Source organism: Schistocerca americana, chromosome 11 (assembly GCF_021461395.2).
Source record: "Schistocerca americana isolate TAMUIC-IGC-003095 chromosome 11, iqSchAmer2.1, whole genome shotgun sequence".
Lineage (NCBI taxonomy): Eukaryota > Metazoa > Arthropoda > Insecta > Orthoptera > Acrididae > Schistocerca > Schistocerca americana.
In genome coordinates, this window is record NC_060129.1 from 146068125 (window position 1) to 146093592 (window position 25468).

At 42.5% G+C, this 25468-nt stretch overlaps 1 protein-coding gene across 2 annotated transcripts in view; it reads left to right on the forward strand.

The window, feature by feature from the left end:
• LOC124553788 (dynamin-like 120 kDa protein, mitochondrial) overlaps nt 1-25468 on the forward strand; it is a 199490-nt gene that overhangs the window by 146469 nt on the left and 27553 nt on the right. For both annotated transcript variants that reach the window (XM_047127766.1, XM_047127767.1), the window contains 2 exons: nt 6669-6856; nt 13877-14091. In XM_047127766.1, the coding sequence (XP_046983722.1) occupies nt 6669-6856; nt 13877-14091 (403 nt within the window). The remainder of the gene's footprint in view (nt 1-6668; nt 6857-13876; nt 14092-25468) is intronic.

Consider the following 25468-nt stretch of genomic DNA (forward strand, 5'->3'; position numbering starts at 1 on the left):
TCATTGCAGCTGGCTGCAGCGATATTTGCTAGAAGATGGCACTGTGTTCAGAAAAGAAAAACAGTTGTAAGGGGCAGAGATAAGAGATAGCAGAAATGTCGCAGGAATGGCAGAAAGTGTGGTCCATTTAAAGAAAATTCGTATAAAACTTTTGTTGTTGTTTTGAAATAAGGTATAGCTGCATAATACCTATACCTGAACATTTGTTTATGTGTAAATGATGGCAAAAGGATTTGTAATGAAAATGACAAAGCAACAAAAGATTTTCTAAGATATACAGTTGTAGATACGATGAAAAGTGTCAGATAGTATGGACCGTACAACAAAATATATAGGTTTCTAAATTAAAAAAGTGTCATTTGGTTCCCAAATAAATTACCCCATTTAAATATTAAATGTACATGATAATAAACAAACATCTAAACTTGTCCACTGAACCTGACACAGCACATTAAACTTATGGGCTGAGGATTTCTGGAAAACAGTTCTGGGCACTTCTTCATTCAGGTTTGACAGAAATTTTTACTTGTCACTTTTTTTTCCTCTGTTAAACCGGTGAGACAGTTTTTAAATTTTCTGCCAAATGATAAGCCAACTTTTGAAACTCAGTCTTAGCCAGCAGCATTAAGTAGGAATCAAAACTGCTCCTGTGCTACAAGCAGTTCTTCATACTTTTCTTAAAATGTTGGTTTGAAAAACCCCCACATAAGGGATCATAGATATCTGCTGATTCCCTAAAATCATTTTGCTTTCCTTTACATGTTATGTTATGTTAATCGGGGACCTAGAAATGACGGAGAGGCTCCGTCCCTGCCGCAGTCGCAGTGGACCGCAACCCCATGGCGACTACCGCAGTCCACTTCACCCCTCCGCTGCCCCACACTGAACCTAGTGTTATTGTGCGGTTCGGCCCCCGGTGGACCCCAGCCAGGGAACGTCTCACGCCAGACGAGTGTAACCCCTATGTTTGCGTGGTAGAGTAATGGTGGTGTACGCTTACGTGGAGAACTTGTTTGCGCAGCAATCGCCGACACAGTGTAGCTGAGGCGGAATAAGGGGAACCAGCCCACGTTTGCCGAGGCAGATGGAAAACCGCCTAAAAACCATCCACAGACTCACTGGCTCACCGGACCTCGACACAAATCCGCCATGTGGATTCGTGCTGGGGACCGACACACCTTCCTGCCCGGAAAGCTGTGCGTTAGACCGCACAGCCAACCGGGCGGACTTCCTTTACATGTACAGGGTGGTTCAAAAAGGGCGCTGTTTTTGATACCTCAAAGTATGAAGTTTATTTTTACAAGAAACAGAAACAAAATACATAGATATGTTCTTCTAGCCTTCCAATTTTGTGTAGGAAAAATGTGAGGCATACGACCACCTCTACTGTGCTGACATACAAGAACTCTGTCCATGAAATTCACTATGACTACAAGACAAGTTTTCACATCCATTTTGTTGGCAACTCATCATATTTCCTCCTCCAAGTCATGGATGTTTTGGGGTGTATTGGTATGCACCATTGACTTAAGATGACCACAAAGAAAAAAGTCTCAAGGTGTTAAGTTGTACGACCTCGGTGGCCATCGATGATCGACATTGCGCGAAATGAAGCGATCTGGGAACTACTCGTGGAGGAACTGAATTGTTTTGCAAGAAGTATGGTAAGTCACACCGTCCCGCTGAAACCACAAGTATTCGATGTCCATTCCGTCTAAATGACGTGACAAAAACTCCCTTATTATTGTACAGTATCAGCGTCCACTGGCTGTCACAGCTTGTCCTGTGTCATCTTCAAAAAAATAAGGGCCGATGTTGCCGCCCGACCAAAGCCAGCACTGAACTGTCACGCTTTGTGGATGCATTCCCCTTTTTTAGATTGTGTGATGATTTTCTGATGGCAGTTCTGCTTATTCACAAAATCATTCAAGTGGAAATGTGCTTCATCACAGAAGATGATTTTGCTTGTGAAGCTGTTGACCTCCTGTCATCCTCTCAGAACCGAGTCAACAAATTGTCGTCTCTTCTGGTGATCTGTCACTTTCAGATGTTCCGTCAACTAAATTTTATAGGTGTGGTAGTGGATATCATTCCAGAGAATCCTCTGTACTGATGAACAACATAAGCTCTATTGCTGGGAAGAGTGATGAATTGATTTCATTGGGCTAACAGCCACACTGTCACAAACCACTGCAGTGTTCTGCTCAGAACACCGCTCTCTAGGACTTTTAAGGTTTACTGTTCAACTCGTCTCAAATAACTTTTCCTTAAGTTTGCAAACTGTCTATTCATTAGTTGCCCCATTACACCCTATAATCGTGCGAAGTTGTCTGACAGTTGCTGCATAACTTTCTCCATTCTTATAACACAATTGGCGCACATTGCCAAAAGTGAATTTCTCCGTGGTTAGACAACTAATGCAAGGAATTCAAACTGAATCCACAGTCAGAATGTTACTGGAAGTAGAAACGAATCAAAACAATATCACCAGCTGAGAAAGAAAAATTTACCAGCTGTGTCAGAGCTTCTACAAACATTAAAATGATCAGCAGCAGCCTTTTCGGTCATTTCATCTTCCAAAACGCTTGGAACCTGTTGCTTTATTGCAGACCTCTCATCTCGCCCGTCATTGGAATGCTGCTTCTTCAAGCTTGGCCTTGTTCTTTAAAAACAAAACAAAAAGTTTTGTATGTAGCTCTTACCATCCAACTTTGGTATGGAGCATACTACTCAGAAACAGACTTGAGTGAATAGGGTTACATTACAATCTACATTACACTACTTAAATATTAATTTATGTACGATAATAGCACTTCTTACCTTCAGAAGTATAGACTTATGCTAAAACATACACTGTTCACCAGACTCAACACTCAAAACTCATAAAGTTTCTTTTAACACAAATTTGACAGATTCATGACCCAGGCTCTAGCAAATGGCGGAGTGATATCTGTGCTTTCTTCCGAGCACTGCACGTTTGCCATTTTGCGGCAAACCTGAGAAACACCAAGTGGCTCTTACTTGTCACAGGCACGTACTAACCACTGTTCCTCTACTTGTAATTGAAATTGGAAAGGTTCAAATTCAGCAATGTAGGAAAAGACAGAGTGCTACTACCATAAAGAAGACACGTCAGGTTGCAGACAGGCACGATTAAAAGGTGGAAATTTGTCAGTACATTCACTGAAGATACTCCTCAAGTGCAATATTGACTCGTAACCGGTGATTGTCGGTCCAGAGTAGAGAACCGTCGTCAGACTCGTACGGAAATGGCTGTTCCCGTCGCAGTCCGGTAAGTAATGACTAGGGTCCGGATTTTAATTACCTAAAAAACAGTAAAATATGCAAGCATTTATGACCTAAAACTTACATAAGTATGACATTAAAAAATAAAATATGACTTAATAGAAGTTTATTTAAAGCATTCTTGTTTGTTTATAATTTTTTATTCACCATAAAGTAATACAAAATTCACTTCTCAGAATATTGTAAGTATAGTTCTTTCTTTCTGTAGGGTTCATGGTTAATTTGCACATATTTTTTGAATGTCTGAATGTTTTATTTTCTAAACCCAAAGTACAGTGAAAAAATCATCTATCGAAACAGTGAAACAAAGTTTTTATTTCTACATAGTATTTAAAGCATTTCACATTATTTAATACCGTGTCATTCTTCAGTATCTGCAAAGTTGCACTGGATCACAAGGTGCATTTTCAGGTTGTACACTGTCAAAGATCTACGGTTGTCGCTGAGGATAGTTTTGTACCTGGAAAAGCTCCTCTCCACTTCACAAGACGTCACTGGTGTGTATTTGAAGGCAGCCAGATCACTGGAGTTCAGCTTCGTTTCAGTATCTTCAAATGTTGCGGCATTCCCTGAAAGACTGTCACTAATTTTGCACAGTGTAGAATATCCAGGATTCCATTGGAGAACACTTTGCCATTTGGTTTTCAATTTGTCAGCCACGTGACCATAAGCTCGACCCAACTCCCTCTGCACATGTTACCCAATACTCAGGGCCTCACATAGCTGAGTGCTAACAGCTTCCAGTCGTCTGATGGCTTTTGGTATCACGGAAAAATTGGCGTAGATATATACCAAGTTTTGAGACAGTGTATCTGTAAAAACTTCTTTCACAATTTTGATAGTACTTGATTCGTTGCTATCAAGCTCACAGAAGATTGACTTTATTTGGGTGTAGTTGGTGCAGTAATACTCACAAGGGAACCTCCCCATCGCACTCCCCTCAGATTTAGTTATAAGATGGCACAGTGGATAGGTCTTGAAAAACAGAACACAGATCAATCGAGAAAACAGGAAGAAGTTGTGTGGAACTATGAAAAAAATAAGCAAAATATACTAACTGAGAAGTCCATGTGGAAGATAGGCAATATTAAGGACCATGTGAGATAAGGAGGGCTGTGGTCCCGTGGTTAGCGTAAGCGGCTGTGGAATGAGAGGTCCTTGGTTCAAGTCTTCACTCGAGTAAAAATTTTAATTTTTTATTTTCAGACAATTATTATCTGTCCGTCCGTTATGTTTTCATCACTTTTATCGAGTGATTATCACATCCACAAGAAAACCTAAATCGGGCAAGGTAGAAGAATCTTTTTACCCATTCGCCAAGTGTACAAGTTAGGTGGGTCGACAACATATTCCTGTCATGTGACGCACATGCCGTCACCAGTGTCGTATAGAATATATCAGACGTGTTTTCTTGTGGAGGAATCGGTTGACCTGTGACCTTGCGATCATATGTTTTCAGTTCCCACTGGAGAGGCACGTCCTTTCGCCTACTAATCGCACGGTTTTACGATGCGGTCGCAAAACACAGACACTAAACTTCTTACAGTGAATAGAGACGTCAATGAACGAACAGACAGATCATAACTTTGCGAAGATAAAAAAAAGTAAACTTTTCACTAGAGGAAGGACTTGATCCAAGGACCTCTCATACCGCAGCCACTCACGCTAACCACAGGACCACGGCGTTCCTTGGCACATACTCTCCTTGATGTTGGCTATCTTGCGCATGGACTACTCACTGTATATTTTGCTAATTTTTTTCATAGTTCCACACAACTTCTTCCTGTTTTCTTGACTGATCTGTGTTTCGTTTTTCAAGCCCTATCCACTATGCCAACTTATAACTAAATCTGAGGGGGGGTGCGATGGGGAGGTTCCCTTGTCAGCAGCATTAAGCCAAGAACCCCATCATGTAAGAACAGGTTAGGTGGGAGGGGCGTTGAAGGTACTTGTTCCTTGAATTTCTGCACCCGTAGCAGAGCCTTCACATAGATTTTATTGCCACAGGAAATTAATTTGTCCATGTCAGGGTAATTTGATTGCACCTCTTCGGCAGCTCTGTGCAACGCATGTGGCTTACACCATACTGGGGTAGAGAATCTGAAGCCCTTTGGCTGCTTTAGCCGTATATGAAGCACCATCTGTTACAAGCAGCAAAATGTTCTCTCTTTCACACCATCCGACTACAGTAGCTTCAGAAAGTTGTCAAACAAAATAGCAATCATCGAATTGTTTACTCTATTGAGAGCTTCACACGTTAATAGGAACATATCTCCAGGGCCATCAGCTTTTAGAATACCAACAACAACATTTGCAATATATCGCCCACTAATATCTGTAGTTTCATCAATTGACAGCCAGACCTTTTGCTCAGCAATAGTAATTCGTATTTTGTTGAGCACGTCATTGTGGCATACGGATAAATAGTTCTTTCTCAGTGTAGATTCATCTGGAACTGGATGTGTTGTGTACTTCTCCAAGAACCGTCTGAAGTGTGGATTCTTCAGCTTTTCCAATGGGATGTTGCAGGACACCATCATCTCACACAAATCCTTGCAGAATGATTGCACGGTTGACAATTGACCTGTCTGTTCAAATAACAGCATTTGCCTGCTGTTATTTTCAGCACTCCGTTTCACACAGCTGCTGTGTGTTTAGCGTTATTACAGTGTTGTTGCAAATTAAAGCGCTTTTCTGCACTAATTTTAACTTCACACAGTTTACAAAAAATATTATCCCATCAGTACTAAAGAACTTCTCTCCAAATTCTCGAACATATCCTTGCAACTTCACGCTGTCGGAGCACTTTGCTTTAGGCATGTTGAACAAGGCAATGGCTGTATTCAAACTGGTTACTGGGAACACCTGTGTGACTGCGATGATTACTACGGCAGAAGCCGCCTTTGTTGGCTCTTAGAGTGTATTGTCGACTCTGCACAACAATGTTTTGTGTTCGCGAAACGACTGTTGTGGTGCAACGAATTTCTGCTACGGTCCTGAGAAATAAAGGTGTGTACTAATTTATCTGCTCATCTTTCATAATAGCACGTCAAATATTGTCTCGTGAGCAACATATTCATTTTCTTATTCGTGCGTCCCTTAAGATACAAGAAAAACGATATGTGCATTTTTGGCAAAAGTTGACGGAAATATGACCTATTATATTAAAAGTTAGCCACAATATGACCTATTACTAAAATTTGTTGAAATATGACTTTATATACACAATAAAAATACATTTTTCAACACTAAAATGCCTAGATTTGTGTATAAATTGTTCTAAAATTCACCCTATAGTTTAGAAAAAAGTATGACTTGTCATTAAAATGTGGGCCGTAGTAATGACCGAACACTGTTCCCAGGCTGCGCGAGCTGGACCGGGACGAGCTATTCGAGAAGGCGCGTGGTGAGATCCTGGACGAGGTGATCAACCTGAGCCAGGTGCCGCCTCGCCGCTGGGAGGAGCTGCTGATGCGCAAGCTCTGGGAGAAGGTGTCGACACACGTCTTCGAGAACATCTACCTGCCCGCCGCCCAGACCGGCAACCAAGGTGCGTGTCATTCTGGTTCAGGTGTTGTACACTCCAGTTTCTTTTATGTTTAATTTCCCTGTCAGTGTGGATTATTATTTTTTGTTTATATTGTTGCTAGAAAAAGAGATTGGAGATAATCGGGCCGTATATTTTTATAATTGTACAGGATGGAACAATGGAAACGTGTTTTTCACTGTTAAATAATTGAAATCTGGTTTTATTGGGGAGGGGAGGGGGAATGGGAGAACTCAAATTCAGTAATAGTAGTTTTATTACATTTTTTTTAAATCTACGTACCTTAATTAGGGTCAGAAAATAATGTCATTGAGATGATGTCCTTCTTGCTGGACACAAATTTGGGTCCTATGCTGAAAGCTATGTATGGCTGTTTCCGACATTTCTTTCGGCACAACTCCAGGTTCCTGACAACTGGAAATCTTGAGGTAACCAATTGTGTGGGGCTTGTTCATGTACATTCTTAATTTCATGTCAGAGTGATAGACCAGGTGAACACGGGGGGCTGAGGAACATCGGCATTTGTGAAATTGTGTGTCCTGGGAACATCTGTTGAATCAGTTCCGTTAATACTCTCACTGTGTGAGCTGTGGCACCCTCCTGTTGTAGGTTCATTTCTCTTGTGTTCACTATACACCTTTCGAGTTCTGGGTGAAGAAAGTTGTTTAATGCTTCGATATAACACGCAGATGTCACAGTAACTGCAGTTCCTCCATCTTCAAAAAAGTAAGGTCCAACAATACCTGTCTCGGAGGTACTGCACCACACCTTTACTTCTGAGCTGTGGAGAGGTATTTGGTGTAGTTCGTGTGGGTTCTCCGACACCCAATGCCTGTAGTTCTGTATGTTAACATAAACGTCCAGGTGAAAATGAGCCTCGTCACTCACAAATACTGGAACATCTGCATCTTCCAAAAGAGTAGTGTCCATTATGCCACAAAACTGTCGTCGTAAATATTTTGGGTAAATCAGTATGAGGTTTCTTTTGCATCTGATTTCATTTACTTGTGTTTTGATTCCATTTTCCGTGGTGGTTTCACTCAAGCTGTGGAAATCATTTGATTTTACCACAGTTCATCTCTGTGAATTTTGGAGCTTGTTTCTTGTAGGGCTCATATTCTGACATTTGAAAAGATAATCTGGAGACACTTTTTCTTTATTGATAACCTGCCTCTACCTAAGGTGAGGACTGATTTCTGTTTGTGCTTTCTTTTAACACTCTCTCAAGGAAACAGTTGGAATGTGAAAATATCTGAGATTTTTCTTATAAATGTAACCTTGTACTTTGTGTCTGTATTGTGATTGAAGAGTTTTCACATCTAGACCACCTTCTTTTAATATCTGGAATAGTGATTCTCGATCAACTGTGTAATAGACTTTTATGAAACAACCAATTTGCTACAAATTCCCTGATGCCTTAGGATGAGCTTTAGACTGCAGATTTTCTCTGGACACAAATGCCCTGGTCTGAATCCTGCCTGATATTCTCAAATTCTCTATTCATGTTGTTTCTGTGTTATATCAAGAAGACACTGGGATAGTTTTGTGTGCACCTGATACTACTGAGATTCTTCAGTAGTTATTTATGTCTACTCTCTCTCTCCCTTCTTGTGTAACTAGTGAATTAAGGAATTTTTCCTATCTTCTGGGTTTTATTATGTTTGTCTAATGTCTTGCATGAAACAAATAAATCCGCTTTACTTAAATTTTTTACCTCGGTAAAACTTAAGATATAATTTCATCAAAACTAAGAATTACCTCCTTTTTAAATTTCATTAGTGACTTTGATTGGGCCTTTTGTGATATTCAAACTTAAACCAATAAACCGTTCTGGAAGGCTAAACTGTCTGACCATCTTTTAATAGTTAGTGCCCCAGGAAGAGGATATTTCAGTATGTCATCCTTTGTAAGATATACTGTGTTGAAGTCATGGCCCTCGCAATGTGCTGAGGTGGGAAGTACACCATTCATTCATAGCCACTTGTTGTTGACATATAAGAAAAGCAAGCTCTACCACTCTCTTAAATTCTTTTGTTTTAAATAACCCAACATTATACCAGATCAGTAATCGTGTATATCTTTATTCTTTTGTCTAAGTTCTGTTATTTATCTTTCCTTAATTTCCAATTGTTGGCACAAATGTGCATTGTCAAATTTGCAGCACTGTCTGTCAAAAAATAAATTAGTGTGTTTCCAAGCAACTACCCGTTCTGTTTTGTCTCATTTTTGTGAGGAAGTACATGAAACTTGATTCCTAACTTTATTCATTTTCTGCAGTGGTTAGCATAATTGTAATTACACAAGAAACCACTATTTTTCACTGAAAACAATGAAGAATATACACTGAGAATTTTAATAAAATTCAGTTCAGATCACAATAATTTTGAGGAGTCATTGTTAAAGCTCGTTATTGTGCACAAACTGTGTGATCACTATTTTGTATTCCTGTAACTGTGGCATTAGGGCAGTGTGTTGGGACCCTTGCTGTTCATGTTTTACTTTAATGAAGTGATATGTAATATTAATCATAACCAAAGAAGTTTTTGTGGTGATGCTGTTAACTGTAATGGAGTAACTTCTGCAAAAAGCTGCACAAATATTCAGTCAGATTTTGATAAGATTTCAAAGTGGTGCGAAGATTGGCAGCTTGCATTAAATGTTCAGAAATATAAAATTGTGATCTTCGTAAACCAAAAGCATCTATATTACTAGGACTATATCCTGGAACACAGTACCAGTTGCAATATAGACACAGCAAAAATTTGATTTTGAATATTTTGCATAATTATTGACCAAATTTAAAAATTTTGAATGCCATCACAATCTACTCGTTAAGATGAATAAACTTATATTAAAAGTTTAACATGGTAATTTGAAAACTGTTTGTTTGTGTTGGGGTAACTTAACATACAGCGTGGAAATATGCAGACTCATTCATCCAGTATTTGGGAATGAGAGGACTTAGTGAACCCTGTCAGACTCTGCACATAATTTCAAACCTTTATTAAACTTTTTCTCAGTGACACCCCACAAAACAACAAAAGGAAAAAAAAGATTATCACTTACTATGTTTTCACTGTTTATGCAGTCAAACTCCAGCATCAGGCATAACAGTTAATTTCTCACTACCACTACTAATTTTACCCACATCACACTTTGCGTGCAGTATGTACGTATATTACTGAATGTACCGGCATAATTATATCATTTTACAACACATAGTTCGAGAAATATGACACTGTAAATGTTGAGATGAGCTTGGGAGGGGGAAGGGGGAGGGACTAACTGCTTCTTAAAGTGAAGCACAAATTACTCTGTTTATGTTCATCCATTGTTTCATAATGAGAGCATTTAGCAAGTAGCAACAACCTATAAGCATAAGTTCAAATCTTTCCTAAACATTTTTACGCTTACATGCTTTAAATGCAAATATTTAACACATTACCTCATTTGTAAAGAAGCTGTTTTATACATGGTAGTTTGATTATTTTAAGAATCAGGGGTAGTATACTATGACCTCAATATCAGTGAGTTGCAAATCCAGTGCTCCAACTCATACAAATGCCTGGATGTAACAGTAGTGAAAAGGATAGATTACTACTCAAAATATAGCTGAGGTTGTGAGTCGCAGATAGGTGCAACCAAAAGACCGTGAAACAATTAAGCTTTCAACCAAAAGGCCTTCATCAGAATTGGACAGTGTACATAGGTACGTGTGCATGCGCATGTGCACACACACGCACATGCACGCGCATATGCGTATTCATTTTACATACGTGTGACCACAGTCTCTGGCTCCTGAGGCCAGGCAGCAAGCAGCAGCGCATGGGGTGGGAGCTAGGAGGAGGCTGGGATAGGGAGGTAGGAGGAGGCTGGGATAGGGAGGTAGAGGGAGGCTGGGATAGGGAGGGAGAGCAAGAGAAGGGTGAGGATGGGGAAAACGCGGCTTGTGGGAGCATACAGGGACGCGGGGTGGGGGGGGGGGGGGGGGGCGCTAGGTGCAGTCAGGATGTTAGAAGGAGGGCTTGGGGGGAGGGGGGATGGCAGTCAGCAGAAAGAGAGAAATAAAGATTGTGGGTCTGTTGGTGGAATAAAGAGCTGTGTAGTGCTGGAATCGGAACAGGGAAGGGGATAGGTGAGTAAAGGATAATGACTAACAAAGGTAGAGGCCGAGAGGGTTATGGAACACAGGATATATTGCAGGAAGAATTCCCACCTGCACGATTCAGGAAATCTGGTGTTCGTCCAGAGGATCTGGATGGCATAGGCTGTGAAGCAGTCACTGAAATAACTTAAACAGTTGCCACCCATTCCATATCAAAGAAACCCTTCCATACATCCTAGCCACCTGTGGCTGTTGCATCTGTATTGACAAGCAGTGTCTCTCAAAATATTCTGAGGGTTCTCACTGAGGCCTTCACAGACTGTGATTGCCCTACCAATCCTGTACAGAAACAGATCTCGTGTGCCTTATTTCTCCAGTCACCTACCCCCCCCCCCCACCCCCACTTCACCTCCCAAAGTCCCACCATCTGGCCACAGAGGAACATTCCCCTCATGCCTCGTGACTCTGTACCACCACCAGCTGAATGACATTCTCTGCCAGGGTTTTGACTACCTGCCATTGTGCACTGGAATGAGGAATGTCCTACTCACTACCCTCCCCTCCCACAATGGTATTCCACTGCCCACCAAACCTCCAACACAACCCCTGCTCCCAACCCCTTGCCTCATGGCTCATACCCCTGTAATAGACGTAGATGCAAGACCTGTCCCATAAATCCGCCCACCACCACCTACTCCAGTCTGGTCACAAGCGTCACAAGCGTCACCTGTCCCATCAGAGGCAGGGCTACCTGTGAAACCAGTCGTGTGATCTGCAAGCTAAGCTGCAACCGATGTGCTACATTCTATCTGGGTATGACAACTGTTAAACTGTCTGTCTGCGCGGATGGCCACTGTCAAACTGTGTCTGAGAAACAGCTGGATCGTCAATTCGCCGAGCACCCTGCTCGACACGACGTTCTTTATTACAGTGACTGCTTCACAGTGTATGCCGTCTTGTTCCTTCCCTCAAACACCAGCTTTTCTGAACTGTGCAGGTGGGAATGCTGTCTACAAATCCTATATTCCTCAATCTTTTTTCAGTCATTGTCCTTTACAGACCTGTCCCTTCCCTGTTGCCACTACAGCGTTGCACAGCCCTCTGTTTTACCGACACACCCACAGTCTTTTTTATTTCTCTCCTTTTCTGCTGTCCCAGCAGGTGGCATACTTGAGATCATTGGCAGAATCCTGGGAAATGCAATCAGTCCACAAAGGAAATCATTCACAAAACACTTATGCTACTTATCCTGGAATACTGCTGAAGTGTGTGGGAACCGTAAGAGATTGACTATATCATCTTACACTGGCACTTTTCTGAAATAATCAAAGTAAAGGGAGAGAGAGAGAGATATAGATAGATATATAGTAAACTTCACTATCTCCCCAGTGATCTGTTAGTCATTTGTGTCATTACCCTTCAGTGTCGTAAAGGGAAATCAAGAAATGGTATTAGAACTGTTTTAAAGCCAATGTTGAAAAAAATTATTTTTCTCTTACTGAACTTTTGTTCATGTGCTTTAATTGTTAGGTTTTGTTTATGTTGTTGGCACAATGCTTCTTGAGATGAATTTCTCCTTGCAGGACAGATTTTGGGCTTCAAATTTAGTTCTATGAACACTTTTAAATGAAATGCAACTATATGTTCACTTCTTTTCTCCACATTACATTATAATCTTTACTGATAATCACAACTAGTTGTCAATTTCTTGAATCTTCTGGAAGATTCTGGAATATACTCAAATATCCTAGAAGGAACACTGTGGCCAGTCTCAGTCACTTTGGCACTCGATTCCGAGCTTTGTCCCCATCTTCCCATATGAAGTCCATTAGTATGATGACCTCTTTTGACACCCAGACGTTCAAACCAAACCTTCTTCACGGATGGGGCATAGATGGCTACTGGACCATATAAAACACATGGGGCTGCGGGAGTGTGTGGTGGAGTTATAGTAGCGCATACCAACATACCACACTTAGATATATTATGTTGTCAAGAGCAAATGCCCTCTTCAGACACCCAAATCTTCATAACTAACCCTTGCAGTTCCAAAATGAAACCAAACCTCCTTCATGGATGGGGGATGGAGGATTACCAGACCATATGACCCCCCATAATGCTGCAAAATTTGCTTGCGAAGTTTTGGCGACACACACACACACACACACACACACACACACACACACACACACACATTTCAGTGGTCGATATTAATGCTGATAATAAATCTTTGATGATGATGATGATGATGATGATGATAACAGTCAATGTTTCTTGTTTCAGAAAAGCACAAAATATGTGTGATAATCGTAAAATTACATTAATGAAAAGAACTGTTTCTTATACACAGTTTTGTAGTTCAGGTGTAAACGTTACATTAATAATATTTGCATTGTAAACAAATGAATTCATTATGCGTGAGCAATTTTATTGGCTTGTGAAGTGAAATAAATGAATATATCATGTTCTGTACTAATCACTGAGAGTGTACCACTAGGCCCAACAGGGGATATTGAACTTATGCAAAGAAAGACAGCACAAATGAGCGAAGGTTTGTTTGACTCGTTGGAGAGCATCACAAAGAAGCTGAAAGATCTGAATGGACAAACACTTGAAAAACCCAAACTTTCACATGAAAACCAGCTTACAAACTATTAACAACCAGGTTTGAGTGAGGGGTACAGGAATGTTCTAAAATCCCCTTCGTGCTGCTTCCGTAGGGATCACAAAGACAGCAGGCTGCACACAGGTATCTAAGCAGACATTCTTTTCACACTGTGTACATGAATTGAACTGGTAGATCCACTAATGACTTACAAATAGTGCAAAGTACCCTCTGCCGTGCACTTCGAAGTGGTTTGAAGAGTACAGACACGGGCGTATTGTTTCGCCGTACTGACGGGACATTCGATCTGCAGGCACGTTCAACACGACGGTGGACATCCGACTGCGGCAGTGGGCGGACCAGCAGCTGCCGCAGAAGTCGGTGGAGGCCGGCTGGGAGGTGCTGAGCGACGAGTTCCAGGCCTTCATGCAGGCGGCGAGCCGCAGCAAGGACCACGACGACATCTTCGACAGCCTCAAGGCGGCCGTGGTGGGCGACGCCATGCAGCGCCACTCCTGGGAGGCCAAGGTAGGCAGTCCGCCCGAGGTGCTCTCTCTACGACAGCTGCAGTCATTGTCGTCATCTCCCATCCGCTTCACTTGGGTAGCGAGTGGCGGAGGCTCGGGAGCTCTCGTAGGCTCTTAGTAATCGCAAATGCGACGGTAATGGTTTTAGTGCAAAGTAGCCAGTGTGTGTTTGTTTGTCGTCACATTCCACTTCCCCGGAACTAAACGACGTTCACATTCAGGTGTTGCAGCCTCTATTTCCAATATTCAAATTGTATTTGGAAGGATGGCACATTTCCTAATGAAAAAAAAGTTCTGAGGAGGATCGGAGAGTGAAAAATGTGAAAGTGACATGTAATTGCTTTTCGATAAGCCTCTTCTGCTTTCTGAATTTCCAACAACAATTGTGAAACGTATATCAGATCTGACTTCATCCAATATTTAGTTTCTCTTATTATTGCAGCTTTGCTTTTTCACAAACCCGTGCGTCCACACACGGATGCTCTTGCACTCGATCAGCTGTTTCACACGAATTCAATTTAATTTTCTTGTTGTCATTGTTATCGAGTTCTTTGTCAGTCCGTACTGCACTGGTAGCTCGGTGCAGCACCTGCTGCGACAGAGGGATGGTGTCATACTCCACCCACCGCACGCTACCCGAAGAGTACCTCAGACAAATAATAAAAGTGCAAAACAAATATTTGAAAAAATATGTAGGTTTTTATCTACATATAAATAACAACTTTCAGGTCTGTCTGGTCTGTAACAAAACTAACTATATACATGCTCGCTCATTTGTTGACGAGGGTACATATAGTTTCACACATCTAATGCTTATAGGAAATTTCCAAATTTAATTCAGCTAAATTCTGTACTCTCTCACTACACAGTGGCACAAAGCCACCATAATCCGTGAGCCTGGCAAGCGCAGACTCCTTCACTCTAGCTGCCATTTCATTCCCACCATCATTATTGTCTTCAAAGTGAAGGAACAAATGGTCAACAGGTGGCTAGTATGGTGGTTTGAATCTCGGAAACTGCTAACAAATGTTCAGTGTGGCTTTCGTAGGCATCGCTCCGCAGTCGACCCCTCACCTTTCCGTTCACTCACTTCGTGGACAACTTCTGCTTAAGACGTGGACTGTAGTTATATATTTTTTATTTTTGAAGGCGTATGATGCTGGAGGATGGGACATCTAAAACCAGCAGTTACACTTCCTTACCTACAGAATTTTTAAAAGATGAGGATTTTTATTAAGTGATGGGCTGACTTCATCAGACCTTTTTATTCAGAATAGGATACCTCAGGACTGCATGTTGAGCATATGTAATTTGTCCACCTATTATTAACTGCCTCCCACCAGGCATCTAAGGTTCTCTTCGTGGCCTGTTCCAGTTCTCAGCGGATATATTTATTCAAACTGCAACTTTGGCACTGTCTCAACTGTCTGTTCTTCCACTTTCCCAGTTGCATAACTTAATGGTGGCACAAGAAATTCCTTCACATCTTGGTTTTACTGCTCTTCTCTTCATCAAAATTCTTGAGGCTAACACTCTGTAAAAAACTATGTCGTGGTATGATCTCTGCTGAAATTGATGAGCATTCGGAGGGCGGACTTCGTGTAATAATTCCGATGCTTTGACGCACAGATCTGCAATAAAATTACTGACTTGCTTGTCTGGAGTACATTTCCTCCTTACGGTATCTTGTGGACTATTTCTCCTGTGCAGTCTGGCCTATGCTGGAGATAAAAAATTGTGCTTATCTATGCCCAAATAACTGAAGTCTGCATATATTGTTCCAATCGGACAGTTTTGGAAAAATACAATATACAGCTGTCCACAGTTTTGCTTTCACAGCCACACAGAATACTAAAATAGTTCAGCGTCCACTCTGTAATGGGTCTCAGAACAGACTTTCCAGCTGAGTTAATTCTTTTTGTCCATTGTCAAGGTGTACACTATTCTAAGGAGTGCAGCATGTCTCCAAGGCGAATCCAAAGCTGCGCAGAGTAACTGCCAAACTCTCGGCACTACAGAGTGTGACCAAACTCCTAGTGCCGTCCCATCTTACAGAATTTCTGCATCCGTCGAGCTTGTTAACGTGGACAAGCAATACAAATTGTCTGCACAATATGCGTATCCAAACACCAATACCAAATACCAATTAAAATTAACTGTATTCACTTTACTGAACTGGTATGTTCCATCTTCTTTGGTCTCCCCATATATAGTGTGTTTCAAGTACAGAGGGCACAGTTTCCAGTGTGTATTCTCAAATGTGTACACAAGGAACATGCTTATACAGACTAGGTGGGACCAGGTGTAATTTGCATTTTTTTAAAAAAATATATATATCCAGAAATACACTACTGGCCATTAAAATAGCTACACCAAGAAGAAATGCAGGTGATAAACAGATATTCATTGGACAAATATATTATACTAGAACTGACATGTGGTTACATTTTCATGCAATTTGGGTGCATAGATCCTGACAAATTAGTACCCAGAACAACCACGTCTGGCTGTAATAATGGCCGTGATACACCTTGGCATTGAGTCAAACAGAGCTTTGGATGGCGTGTATAGGTACAGCTGCCCATGCAGCTTCAACACGATACCACAGTTCATCAAGAGTAGTGACCGGAGTATTGTGATGAGCCAGTTGCTCGGCCACCATTGACCAGGCGTTTTCAGTTAGTGAGAGATCTGGAGAACGTGCTGGCCAGGGCAGCAATCGAACATTTTCTGTATCCAGAAAGGCCCGTACAGGACCTGCAACATGCGGTCGTGCATTATCCTGCTGAAAAGTAGGGTTTCGCAGGGATTAAATGAAGAGTAGAGCCACAGGTCGTAACACATCTGAAATGTAACATCCAGTGTTAAAAGTGCCGTCAATGCGAACAAGAGGTGACCGAGACGTGTAACCAATGGCACCCCGTACCATCACACCAGGTGATACGCCAGTATGGTGATGCCGAATACACACTTCCAATGTGCGTTCACCGCGATGTCGCCAAATACAGATGCGAACCTTATGATGCCGTAAACAGAACGTGGATTCATCTGAAAAAGTTTGTGCACCCAGGTTCGTCATCGAGTACACCATCGCAGGCACTCCTGTCTGTGATGCAGCGTCAAGGGTAACTGTAGCCACGGTCTCTGAGCTGATAGTGCATGCTACTGCAAATGTCGTCGAACTGTTCGTGCAGATGGTTGTTGCCTTGCAAACGTCCCCATCTGTTGACTCAGGGATCGAGACGTGGCTGCACAATCCGTTACAAACAAGCGGATAAGATGCCTGTCATCTCGACTGCTAGCGATACGAGGCTGTTGGGATACAGCACAGCATTCCGTATTACCTTCGTGAACCCACAGATTCCATATTCTGCTAACAGTCATTGGATCTCGACCAACGCGAGCAGCAGTGTCGCGATACGGTAAACCGCAATCGCGATAGGCTACAGTCCGACCTTTATCAAAGTCGGAAACATGATGGTACACATTTCTCCTTCTTACATGAGGCAAGACAACAACGTTTCACCAGGCAGCGCCGGTCAACTGCTGTTTGTGTATGAGAAATCGGTGTGAAACTTTCCCCATGTGAGCACGTTGTAGGTGTCGCCGCCGGCGCCAACCTTGTGTGAATGCTTTGAAAAGCTAATCATTTGCATATCACAGCATCTTCTTCCTGTCGGTTAAATTTCGCGTCTGTAGCATGTCATCTTCGTGGTGTAGCAATTTTAGTGGCCAGTAGTATATAAACATTTTATTTGGGCACTAACCAGAGATTTTTGGCACTTAAACTCTATGGCGTGTAAGGTGGGTTTTTTTTTAACAGCAGTTTGGCTGGAGTTGTTTCTGGCTGGTGTTGTAGGTAAACCATTAGTACTTCTATCTGTGCTGTTGCCCTTGAATGAGGTATTACTTCTTCCCCTGAAATCACCTTTCATTGTTCACTTCAACATCACTGTCATTCTTCGTAGTACAACAGGGTCAGTACAGACTTTGCCGTTGGTCATCATGTTGTTATTCTACAGCCAAGCATCTGCATCACTATCATCTAAAACAGAACAACCGGGAATGTTTGCTAATATTCCAGGAAACGGAGTGGTGTTGACAACTTCGTGAACTTCAGCGGTGAATTCACACCTAGTAGACCACACTGTTTTTCATTATTTGAGAATCAATAGTCACAGGAAGCTGGGATATGCCATAAGGAGCATTTCACCTTTCCGACTGACTTGCAGGCTGTGCAGTTAGGATTGCCACCCGGTAGCTCCCTGTTTAAGTTAGTAGCTTTTCCTGCTGGATTGAATGGGATGTCTGAACACAGTGCTCTCTTTTTCACTGAACCAAATGAATAATGCTCCATGCAGTGTTTTGTTTCTTGCTTTCTTTATTATACCAAAGCTCTGCTAACTGTCGTTAGTTGTCATTTTGAAACACACATCTTCAACTTCTTTTTGGCTCTGCTTCCAGTCTGACACAGTTGATGGGACATCAACTACACTATATCTGCAGCTATGTTTTACAGCAGTTTGTCTTTTTGTTCTGTGCCTCCAACCTTTTGTCCATCAAAAAATCTTCACTACGACTACCTCTCTCGCTGCAAACGATGAGCCGACACAGCATTTGCGACCCACCTTACCGTATCTGAAGTGCACATTTGTCAGCTCTAGATTTGAGTACTTGTTAAATGCCAAACTCTACACTCAAAGTACCTTTTGCTTCGGAGTTAACTGCGCTGTTAATACTTCTGTCACAGCAACTACCTTAGGGAACAAAAAATGTTGGGGCGAATATTACTGTTATGAAGGCCCTTTATGGATACATGTTGTACTCAACTTTTTTGTTGTCTACACATGGGTAATACATACTTGCCCAGAACATATCTGTAATCTGAAGAACACCATCAGGTACAAAAAAACCAGAGGAAATAACTACGTGCTCTTGTTTGTTGATTTTCAGAAGGCATATGACTCCATCAACCGAGAGGCATTAATGGATATTTTGGAAGAGTTTGGGGTGAATGATACATCGAGGAAGCTGATCAAACAAACTCTCACCAACACTGTGTGAAAAATAAAATTTATGGTTGAGATATCAGAACCCTTTACAATCAGAACGGGCATAAGACAGTGAGATGGACTATCCTCACTCCTTTTCAATTGCATCTTGGAAAAGGTCATTTGAGGGTGTAGAAAGTTGTTAATCCAAGAAGAAACAAATGAAGAGCACTTCAGACTTGGTCCAAAGTACAAAGGGGTGTACATTGGCTGCTTGGCATTTGCAGATGACCTGGCCATTCTTGCTAACAACATAGAGTCAGCAGTCAACAAGATCAATAGGCTGTCAGAAATTGCTGTAAAAGTTGGACTCCAGATTTCTATTCAAAAGACAAAATACATGATGAACATCTGTGATGGACCTGAATGAATGATCACAATCTGGGAAACATCGGAAGAGAGAAAAAGAAGCAATTAATGTCAGGATGAGGAAATTAGACGAGGCATACCAACTGACAACAATACCTATAACAAAAAGTCTCTCAGTAAAGGGGCCAAGTTCTGACATTATAATACAGTCGTAAAATCTGAGGGCTTATATGCATCCGAAACTTTGACTACAAATAGACGAGGTCAAGCTTAGCAGCTCGAAAAGCGAGAGTGTAGGATATTAAGGAAAATCTTAGGTAAAAGACGGGTCGATGGACAGTGGCGAATGAGAGCAAATGAGGACTCGTACAGCAAGACAGAACCTATCACAGCATCCATTAAGAAGAGTCAGTTGTTATTTTACGGTCATCTCGTGAGCACGGACGATGATCGACTAACGAAAAGAATACGGAGTTTCATCTAATCTGAGAATGCGAGATCGAGACGGTTCGAAGAATGTGAAAAAGATCTTACGCAGATCAGTAGCTCAGAGAGAGAAATTCCTGACAGGAACAAATTTAGAAGATCGGTGAAAAACTACCGAGGTTTTAAAATGGCACCATCGTCCAGGAGATGGAGAGGACCTTTGTCCGAAGAGCATAAACAGGCACTTCTAAGTCCGAGCTGAAACGAGAACAAGACCTAGACACTAAAATGAAATTGGTTGTTACCACGCAGTCCGTAGAGGCAAAACTCGATTATAAAAAGAAAATACTTTAAATTTTGCAATTGTGAAACAGCCGGTATAATACTTGGCAACTTTCTGTGTCAATTCTGAGTGTCCTATGTGCTCTAAGTGGCATCACCTGGGGAGTGGACTGGAGAGTCCATCTACATTTGTACGGATATTTAGCCGTATTCAAAGTGGACTGCAGATGCACCGTGTGTTCGTATGTATGACTGTCCATTTTATGTATTCTGAGTACATTTTCACAATTGTAGAATCCAGTGCTTAACTGTCGCATTCCCCTCCAGTCCCGTTACGAGCCTCTGCAGAAGCTGCCGTTTAGTGTCGCCCCCAGACTAGGGCACCGACATCGAGGTAAACGCACTGGTGTCGGCTGTTTAGAGTTGTAAGGTTGCACAGCTGCACTGTGGGCAATGTGGACACCGCGTGAGTTGGCGAGACCCTCTGGCGGCGTAGGCAGTGCGGAAAATACACGCGTTCCTCAGGCAGTTGTGTTTACGTATCTGAAGTATAGTGGCCTAAGGTGAGTGGGGTCACTTCGGTGTAGAGGTAGCAGGTTCTGGAGGTGCTGTTTTGAGCAGGGTGGCTGGGAAAACTCTGCTGCAAGATATGGAAATTTTATTTGTCTCAAATTGTAATTCTGGGGTGTCACAACACCCCCGGATTCGCCCTCTGCGAGCAAGAGGTGCACTGGTAATGCCGCAGTCGTGGGATGGCCGTCTGACGTCCGCGTCCGACTTTGCCGACACCGTTTACCTCGTTCGGCAGTGTGTGCCCGAGTCGGCACTACGTGGCCCCCGAGTGAACGGAGCCGGTGACGTGTACGTACACTGAATTCGCGTAGGTGGCCACGGCTAGTGGGATAGAATCTTGCCCCATGTGGAGGAATGACAGCAGTAATGTCCCGGTTGCGAAGTGCCGCCCTCTGAGGCGCGACTTTGGTGCTGCCGTGGCACAGTTGTGTTGCCTAAATGCACAGGGCAGAGTGGAATTGTGAGCTGGTCTTGTGGAGATGGCATTGCCTGCTGGTTGGCATGCAACGTTTTGTATGTAGACTGCCAGTCTGTGCAAAAATGTGCTAAAAGACAGGGTATTTATAGTGATCAGTAGCGCACTTGTTGTGCTGTTACACTGATTCAAGGCATGTACAGGTCAACATCTGTGTCCTCCAACTGTGTGAAAATACAAGGAGGTGAGAGAAGTCGTGGAATAGCCGTATGCACGTATTCAGATGGCGGTAATATTAGGGATGCGAGGTATGAAATTATAGTGCATTGGAAGAGCTGTTATTTGTACTCGAGTGATTCGTGTGAAAAGGTTTCCGGCGTAATTATGACCGTGTGGCAGATATTAACAGACTTTGAATGTGGGGTGGTAGTTGGAGCTGGAAACATAGGATATTCCATTTTGGAAATCATTAGGGAAGGCAATATTCTGGTATCCACAGCACTAAGAGTGTGCCGAGAATTTCAGGCATTACCTATTACCACAGGTGATGCAGTGGCCAACCGACTTCACACAATGACCGAGAGCCGTGGCTTTTGCTGGGGGCAATACTAAATGGCAGCTTCTGCAGAGGCTCGTAACTGGACTGGTGGGGAATCGAACAGTTAGGCACTGGATTCTACCATTCCGAATAGTATTGAGAAAACGTAAAGTGAGCAGTCGTGCACATGAACGTTTGCTGTCAGTGCTGACAGAGAAGCAACACCGCATGAAATAACTACAAAAATCAGTGTGGGATATACGACAGATGTATCTATTATGACAGTGTGGCAAAATTTGGTGTTACTGGGCTATTGCAACAGGCAAGCAGTGCGAGTGTCTGTGCTAACGACACAACATCGCCCGCAGTGCCTCTCCTGGGCTCGTGACCGAATCGGTTGGACCCTAGAGAACGTGAAAACCGTGGCCTGGTCAGATGAGACCTGATTTTAGTTGGTAAGAGCTGGTGGCATGGTCAGTGTGTGGTACAGACCCCACAAAGCCACGGACCCAGGCTGTGAACGAGGCACTGTGTGAGCTGGTGATAGCTCCGTAATAGCACGAGCTGCGTGTATGTAGAATGGACGGGTCCTCTAGTCCGACTGAACTGATCATTTACTGGAAATGATAATGTTCGGCTACTTGAAGGCCATTTGCAGCCATTCGTGGATTTCAGTTTTCACAGATGAAAATGCGCCATGTCATCGAGCCTTAAGTGTTCGCAATGGGTTGACGAACATTCTGGACAATTCGAGCAAACGATTTGGCCACCCAGGTCGCGCAACACGAATCCCTTCGAACATTTGTGGGACATAATCGAGACGACAGTTCGTGCAAAAATCCTGTCCTCGCAACACTTTCTCGGATATGAACAGCTGTAGAGGCAGCGTGGTTCAGTATTTCTGCAAGGGACTTCCAGTGACTTGTCGAATTCGTGTCACGTGGAGTTGCTGCACAGCACTAGCTAAAAGGAGGTCCAACATGGTATTAGAAGATATCCCATGGTCTTTACACACAGCTGGACGGGATCTTCTTTAATTCAGTAACACCCAAAATTTTGGAATGGTATCTTTCGCAGTTGGTACTAACACACAGTGACAGACTTACCCTAGGTTATTCTCATGGTTTACTATTCAGCTTTTGGTGTACACTATTAAAGATTATTTCGACTTCCTCTCAGATTGTCATTTTGGATTTGAGAACGGCTTCCTCACCCCCCCCCCCCCCCCTTCCATGAACCATGGACCTTGCCATTGATGGGGAAGCTTGCGTGCCTCAACAATACAGATAGCCGTACCGTAGGTGCAACCACAATGGAGAGGTATCTGTTGAGAGGCCAAACAAATGTGTGGTTGCTGAAGAGGGGCAGCAGCCTTTTGAGTAGTTGCAGGGGCAACAGTCTGGATGATTGACTGATCTGGCCTTGTAACACTAACCAAAATGGCCTTGCTGTTGTGGTACTGTGAACAGCTGAAAGAAGGGGAAACTACAGCCGTAATTTTTCCCAAGGGCATGCAGCTTTACTGTATGATTAAATGATGATGGCGTCCTCTTGGGTAAAATATTCTGGAGGTAAAATAGTCACTTCATTCGGATCTCCGGGTGGGGACTACTCAGGATGACGTCGCTATCAGGAGAAAGAAAACTGGTGTTCTATGGATCGGAGGGTGGAATGTCAGATCCCTTAATCAGGCAGGTAGGTTAGAAAATTTAAAAAGGGAAATGGATAGGTTAAAGTCAGATATAGTGGGAATTTGTGACGTTCAGTGGCAGGAGGAACAAGACTTTTGGTCAGGTGAATACAGGGTTATAAATAGAAAATCAAGTAGGGGTAATGCAGGAGTAGGTTTAATAATGAATAAAAAAAATAGGCGTGCGGGTAAGCTACTACAAACAGCATAGTGAATGCATTATTGTGGCCAAGATAGACACGAAATCCACACCTACTACAGTAGTACAAGTTTATATGCCAACTAGCTCTGCAGATGATGAAGAAATTGATGAAATGTATGATGAGATAAAAGAAATTATTCAGGTAGTGAAGGGAGACGAAAATTTAATAGTCGTGGGTGACTGGAATTCGATAGTAGGAAAAGGAAGAGAAGGAAACGTAGTAGGTGAATGTGGATTGGGGCTAAGAAATGAAAAAGGAAGCCACCTGGTAGAATTTTGCACACAGCATAACTTAATCATAGCTAACACTTGGTTCAAGAATCATGAAAGAAGGTTGTATACATGGAAGAACCCTGGAGATACTAGAAGGTTTCAGATAGATTATATAATTGTAAGACAGAGATTTAGAATTGGGGAGAACAGGAGTTTGTGGCACAACTTGGCTTGAAGAAGGGATCGGTCGGTAGGGCATGTTCTGAGGCATCAAGGGATCACCAGTTTAGTACTGGAGGGCAGCATGAAGGGTAAAAATCGTAGAGGGAGACCAAGAGATGATGAATACACCAAGCAGATTCAGAAGGATGTAGGCTGCAGTAGGTACTGGGAGATGAAGAAGCTTGCACAGGATAGAGTAGCATGGAGAGCTGCATCAAACCAGTCTCAGGACTGAAGACCACGACGACAACAACGGCTAGCCGTCATCCACTTGGTCTTCTTAGGTCACTTAGCATTTTATAGTGAAACCATGTAATGACCTTCCCATGACTGGGTAGTGCCTTATAAAATAGCCATTTATTCCTGGCACTCTGTAACAATGTTGACCTCTGCAAATATGCTTGTGAAATGTCCTCTGCATACATCTGTAACTACATACAGACTTCACAAGCCACCTTACAGTATGTGGCAGAGGGTATCTTGTACTGGGTAGATATAATTAAATTGACGGTGTTCAGAGTGCTGCATCGTGGGCTGTATACATTGTACGATGCTGCGATATCATAGCTGTGTTAATTAATCAGTGTGGTCATGGAGTTTGCTGAAAAGAAAGAATAGTTTCACTTTGTGCTGCCAGTTGAAAATACGGCACTATAAGAAGTGAGAATTTGAAATGTTTCCTGTCTCGATGTCAGTATGGTGTTTGTCACTTGGCAAAGTGCGTTGATTTATTTTGTGAAGTGACTCTCGGTGTAAAGGGTTAGGAAGGTTGAAGTTTTCCATATGAAATGCAGTCGCTAAAGAAAGACCCTGCACTGTTGGTAATGTTATTTTCGTTGTTTTATCAGAATGGCAGCAGTAGCAGCACTGCATTGCGAAAAGATTGCCAACAGAAACAGTTGCAAAATAAATCGGTTTAAGAGTATGATAAAGTAATTTGAAGAAACAGGGTGGTGCAGCAGGCAAAAGGCGGTGGTCCAGTCCCGTAGGAGTTGTTGAAGTGGTGATCACAAATTCTGACCCAGCTTCAGTGTTGGTAGGTGGGACATGTACCACAGAGAACGCAGTGAGTTTCTCTGTAAGTGCCCCTTACACAAGCAGTGAGTCGCTGGCAGTCTCGGCAGCAGTGTATTGACTATATTCAGTAGCTCTGTTGCCGCCCCCCCCCCCCCCCCCCCCCCCCACCATGCGTGAGATTTGCTGAATGATTTCAACCATTATAATGGATATCACTGTATTGTGAAGCTTTGACATGGGAAACGAACTGCCGTGTTCACAAGTAGTTGATAAGCATATGCTGACCAATACTTGTAAAGTTAAAAGAGGTGAAAATTTATTACACTTGATTACAAATGCTCTTCATATTATGTCTTTCATTAGCCCCAAGTCTGGTTTGTACATCTTTCCAGTCAGTATTTTGCAAATACATCTTTTTCATTTATTACTCTTGTGTACTA